The sequence below is a fragment of the Vipera berus genome (assembly GCF_964194415.1).
Source record: "Vipera berus genome assembly, chromosome: 2".
Taxonomy (NCBI): domain Eukaryota; kingdom Metazoa; phylum Chordata; class Lepidosauria; order Squamata; family Viperidae; genus Vipera; species Vipera berus.
In genome coordinates this window covers 10,487,661-10,493,660 of record NC_138203.1, presented here as the reverse complement: position 1 = coordinate 10,493,660, position 6,000 = coordinate 10,487,661, and the positions used below count along the sequence as shown (strand labels likewise).

Here is a 6,000-nt window from a genome sequence, read left to right as displayed (position 1 = left end):
TCCCACAGCTCGGCTTGCTTTGGTGGGGTGGGGTGGGGGAAATGGAGGATTGCACGGCCTGGGAAGAGAAGCAACGGAGGCAGGAGAGGGATTGGGGCTAGGGGCAGAGAGCTCCAGACCAGGGGCCTTTCCCCCAACGGTGGAAGGACAGAAGCTGGTGTGTGTGTGTGTGTGTGTGTGTGTGTGTGTGTGTGTGTGTGATCAGCTCAGCTGTGGGAAAGACCTAAAGAATCAACCTGAGTCTCTTTCTTGGTTGGCTGAGGAATTCCGGGAATTGAAGCTCATCCATCTTCAAGTGGTCAAGATTGTGAAACATTGGCTTAAGCTAATAAGATAATTTAGAAATACCCCTTTGCACCCTACTCCCTGCTAGCACTGATGACGTTCCCTAGTTGGGTCATGAAACGTCTGCAAGAAAACCACCAAGCTCAGGAGAGCACCAAGGACCCCACAGTCCTCCTCCTCCCATTCTTCTTCTCCTGTACTCCACAAACCCACTCTCTTCTAGCACTGATGACGTTCCCTAGTTGGGTCATGAAACGTCTGCAAGAAAACCACCAAGCTCAGAGAGCACCAAGGACCCCACAGTCATTGTCCTCTTCCTCTCTTCCTCTTTCTCCTCTTCCCTCCACCTTCTCCTCCTCCTCTCCCGTCTCTTCCTCCTCCCTGCAAATTCCCCTCCCTTCCAGGACTGATGATGTTCTCTGATTGGGCAATAAAACGTCTGCAAGAAAACCGCCAAGCTCAGAGAGCACTCAGCCCAATCCTGAGCAGCAAATGTTTTCTTAATATAGCTTGCCTCTTCCAAACCTGATTTAGGCAAAGGCAGGGAAGGGGCACCCAGAATCCAGAAGCAGCAGGAGCCAGAAATGGAGAATCTACAAATGCAAGTAGTGGCTTTCTTTCCATCAATTTCCGGTTCAATTCCCAAATGCAAGGTTGAGAAACAGGTTTGTGCTTCAACCTTCTAAGATGCAAACATCCCTTTCGAACTGTCCCCCCCCCACACCCGCAATCAGCAAGGAGGCCTGTTTTGGTCACCTAAACATAAGTGCAATAAAATCTCCACCCCATGGCTCTACGGTAGCTTAAGCAGGAAAGAAAAAAAAGCATTATTCTCCAAAACACCGGAGACTTGCGTCAATTGTGAAAAATAGGCGGTGTCTCAATAACATTGCTCTTGCCGCCATCTTGACTTTTTTGACCTAACCTGGAAGATACATCTGCCCCAACAGAACCTGTCTCGGCCCAGATCCTGTCTTTTATGGACCCCCGCCCCCAGCCCCTATTTCTGCAGACCGTCAACCGGGCGACGGAAAAGAGCCCATCCAGCAAAGTTGTAATGAAATGGTCACATTTAATGAGTATCTTCTCTGCTTCTCTGCCTTCCGGTGTGGGTGTGTGTTTTGTGTGCACGTGAGTCTTAAAATTTTTATGTACATCTATAAAAAGTTCAAAGACAGCGTACGATCCAGGGGCGTAGAAGGGCTTACGGTCTTAAACGCTGCAACCCCGACAGGAGAGGGGCGAGATCCGAAGTGAGTCTGGGGCAGGAGAGGAGGGGAACATTACAAAACAAGGGTTGGGGGAGCAGGATGAGCTTGTGGGGTGTGTGTGAGTAGGGTGTCTCGGCTTAGTTACAGAAAACACCCCCGTGTGGATCCCATCCTCCACCCCCCCTGTAATAAGAGCAGTACAGAAACCCCAGTGATCCTTGTATAAACTGAACGGACTCTGTTACAAAGAGGGGGAGACAAGGGGTGGTGGTCCAGGAACAGCCCCCATCTTTCGGCAACAATGTCAGTGCAGGCAGAAAAAGACCCCGCCTCTCAGCCTGTTTTATATGGAAGTCTTGGGTCTCACAGCGGGGAGTGTCCGGGGGGGGCATCTGGGGGGGTCCCCACCCTCCTTTCCTTGTTTTGCTCGGCTGTGGTCTCACAAGTTCATCTTCTCAACAGTTCAGAAAAGCAGAAGAGCTCCCAGCTTCGTGTGCCCCCCCCGGGGGCCTCTGGTCTGAGCTGCCCCATCCACACGCTGGAGGGTCCTGCCTTGGCGGCTGAAGGAAGCATCTTTGGCTTGGTGGCTTAGCTGTATGATCCGAGCCCAAGGCCTGGTGCTCCTCCCTGGTGCGCTCCGGAGGGCCGCTTCCTCATTCCCACCCGCCATCGTCTGGCACGAAGAGGGCTCCATCCAGGGCAGGTTGTGGTGGGTGGGCAAGGTGGGGGGGGGAAGAGCCGGGGACGCCTGGGTCTCCGAGGACTCGTCCTTCCAGGAAGCGAAGCCATGAAGAGGAACGGACGCATCCTTCAGACCATGTGCAAAACAGAGGGAAAGAGAAGACGAGTCGGTCGGGCGAGTTGGTGGCCTTTTGAGTCTGGAAGAAGGAAGAGAGAAGGAAAAGGCTGCCTTCTCCGCCTCTGGGGCAACCTCGGGGCCAGGCTGAGGAACATGGGCTCTTCTTTTTTTTTTTTTAAAGGGACCCTGGTTCTTAAGTCTCGGGGCGAGTGTTAGGGTTGTTATTTCTAATCTGTTCGACAACTGGACAGAAACTTTGCCGGAAGTTTAGAAAGACATGATTGACCCAGAAGAAACTAGAAGTAGTCCTTGACTTACAACCTCAATTGGGCCCCAAATTTCTAAGTGGCTAAGTGAGACCTTGGTTAAGTGGGTTTTGCCCCATTTGAGGACCTTTCTTGTCACCTGTCCTCTTTGCCTCCTGCCTTCTTGATCTGTCCTTGAACCCTCTTCCCACCCCCGGGGAAACCCTTGCTGGACCAGATACTCACTAGATTAAGTGAAGGGCGAAGGCCACCAAAGCCAGGCCTGGGACCACATAAGGTGACACGGCTTCGTCCCTGCTTTGTTCCTCTGAGTCATAGATCCTGGTGGTGGGGGCCGCCTTGGATGTGGTGGTGGTGCTGCTGGTGGTCTCTGCAGGAAGGAAAAGAGGAGACCATTCCCGGAAATGAAGGCCAAGTTCAGGGGGTTGTTTTGCCTCCCAACCCCCAATTCAACACCTGCACCTCCACGTAGAACAACCAAGGATGAATTTTGTAGCCTTGGAAGGAAACTATTGTCATCATTGTGGCTTGTACTGGAGGTCTAGGCACCGAAGAGGGGCTGACTTTGCTGTGCCCGCCATCTCTCTGATTGCAGCCTTTCGGTCAACACCCCAGACCCAAACAGGGCCTAAAATGGTTCACTCCTTCCAGAAGACTCAAAGCCAGCAAGACAATTGGGGGAGGGGCTTTCTGGTTCTGCCCCCCTTTCGTCTCTGTGGGCATCTGGCCTACGAATATGTTGGCCCTGGGATTTGAGCTCTCCATGTCAGGGTCTGCAGCTGGCAGTTCAGTTTTTCGAATGACATCTCTTCAGTTGGTATCTTTGGCACTGCACTGTGTTAGGACGTGAGGCTTGCAAGGAACTGGGCACGTCTAGTCTAATGAAGAGAAGGCTTGTGTGTGTGTTTGTGGGGGGGGCTGCCACAAAGAAGAGGGGGTCAACTTATTCTCCAAAACACCTGAAGGCAGGAAAAAGAAGTAATAGATAGAAACTAACCAAGGAGAGATCCAACCTAGAACTAAGGAGAAATTTCCTGACAGTGAGAACAATTAATCAGTGGAATGGCTTGCCTCCAGAAGTTGTGGGTGCTTCGTCCCTGCAGATTTTTAAGAAGAGATTGGACAGCTACCGTGTTTCCCTGAAAATAAAGACTGGGTCTTATATTAATTTTTGCTCCAAAAGACACATTGGGGCTTATTTTCTGGTTAGGTCTTACTTTCAGAGAAATACGGTACTAAATGCACCCGTCTGGCTGACGATCTAAACTGGGGCTTTTTTTTTTGGGTGGGTGGGTGGGGGCTTATATTACCAGCATCCTGAAAAACCATGCTAGGACTTATTTTCAGATTAGGTCTTAATTTGGGGGAAAACAGGGTATTTGTCCGAAATGGTATAGGGTCCCCTGCTTAAGCAGGGGGCTGGACTAGAAGACCTCCAAGGTCCCTTCCAAATCTGTTACTCTGAGTGCATCCTTTTTTGTCTGTACAAGTCCCTCCCGTTATTTTCTAGAGGAAATTCTTCTATTGCACACTGCTAAATAAACAAATAAATAGATTTATTTGGGGGTTCTGTATTTGATTCTGTATGAATAGCAACCGAGTTGACAAAGGTGTATTGGATGAACACAGCCCAAGGAAGAACAATCTTAACAAAGTTCCTACAAGGGTTTAAAAAGGCTTCTGTGCATTTATTTATGTCCTGAAGAAGGGACAGGGGAGAGAGGCATTAATTAGCAACTATTCCCCCCCCCACCCTCCCTTGTCGGAAAAGAAAAAGGCAATAAAATACCCCTCCTGACTGCTAACAGCTGGTTTGCATCTGTTTCAAAACAACCTTCCTTACTTAGTGCCCTAAAGTCGTGTGTTCCTCTTCTGCCTGAATGGACTTCCTCTGCTTAAAAGGGCTGATGAAACCTCACTTGAATTCACAAGGATTTAGGGTTAAAAAACTCAGTAGGAAAAGGTTGCGCTTCCGGCTTGCATGTGGTCAAATGGACACCAGGGGGCAGAAAAGCCACGCCTGAAAAACCTCTTAAGAGGCCACGACTGGCGCCCTCTTGTGGCCTTTAGGGCAATTGGTGTTTTTCATTTTTCAGTTGGAGCAAAAAAATATCACCCGGACCAAGTTTGCCCTCCAGTTTGGGGCAGAGGCAATGCTTATTTATAGGCACGGCTGTTTTCCTCTGCTGACCTCATTTGGCTTGGAGAAGTTTCCCAGACCCCTGCTACATTTTGCTGGCATCCTTCCAGTCAGGGGGCTCTTGAATTAGAACATAGAACAACATGGAAGGGACCTTGGAGGTCTTCTAGTCCAACCCCCTGTTCCCATGGCAGGAGATCCTATACCATTCTGGACAAATGGCTGCCCAGTGTCTTCTTCAAATCCTCCAGCGATGGAGCACCCACAACTTCTGGAGGCAACTTCTGTTCCACCAATTAATTGTTCTCATTGTCAGGAAATTTGGTTGAGTTCTTCTTCATGCTTCCCAGAAATACTGGATCCAAGAGGTGGAAATCGCAGGAAGGCAACAAAGGAAGCAGGAAGGAAAGGGGCCCTTCACACACCTCTGGGCAATGTTTTGGGGTCCCGGAATTTGACCTGAGAACAGTGATGGGTCAATACCGACACCATCCCATGGCTAATTTTTTTTAGCTCTCTCATGAGATCCTGGGGATGGTCATCTTGTCCAGAATGTAACAAGGCTGAAACTGGAGGTTTATGCCGAAGATCTCCATGTTCCTCTGCTCTCCCCTCTTCAATCCCAACCAGTGGAATGAGTCCCTATAGAGCAGTGATGGCGAACCTTTCAGAGACCGAGTGCCCAAACTGCAACCCAAAACCCAAAACCCACTTATGTATCGTCGGGTACCGGGGGTGTGTGTGGCCCATTGGGCGTGACTGCGGTGGTAACGGCAGACTGGGTGGGACTAAAAAGTTCAATCAATCAATTGAACGAGAGTTGTCTTGGGAGTTTCCCGGTACTCCCATGTTACACCTTTGCTCCGCGAGCTGCATTGGTTACCAGTTGTCTTTCGGGTGAGGTTCAAGGTTTTGGTTACGATCTTTAAGTCCCTACATGGCATGGGTCCGGGATACCTCAGGGACCACCTGCTGCCGGCATCAACTCCCCTCCGCCCTGTGCGTTCCCACAGAGAGGGCCTCCTCAGGGTGCCGCCAGTCAAGGAATGCCGACTGGTGGCCCCCAGGGGGAGGGCCTTCTCTGTGGGCGCTCCGGCATTATGGAACCAACTGCCGGTGGAGCTCCGGACGGCATCAGACCTCCGAACTTTCCGTCGTGGCCTGAAGACCCACCTATTTGAAATGGCTGGTCTGGCCTGACGGGGGATTATGGGTTTTAATTTGTCGTTTTAGATTTGTATTACTGTTTTAACTGGGCATGGGTTTAATCTTTTTTAATTTTTGTATTGTCTTTTTTAT

General features: G+C 50.2%; 1 protein-coding gene across 3 annotated transcripts in view; it reads right to left on the bottom strand.

Annotated features, from left to right (window-relative positions):
- Positions 1-1,354: 1,354 nt before the first annotated feature.
- The window catches only part of CNTFR (ciliary neurotrophic factor receptor), a gene marked incomplete at its 3' end in the record, with an annotated part of 353,983 nt that continues 349,337 nt past the window's right edge, over positions 1,355-6,000 (bottom strand). The window contains exons 9-10 of one of the 3 annotated variants that reach the window (XM_081319297.1): positions 2,787-2,931; positions 1,355-2,374 (exon numbers count right to left, since the gene is read on the bottom strand). In XM_081319297.1, coding sequence (XP_081175423.1) covers position 2,374; positions 2,787-2,931 — 146 coding nt within the window. Of the gene's footprint in view, positions 2,375-2,785; positions 2,932-6,000 lie in introns of those variants that run through there. The other 2 variants (XM_081319298.1, XM_081319299.1) reach the window with 2 other exon arrangements.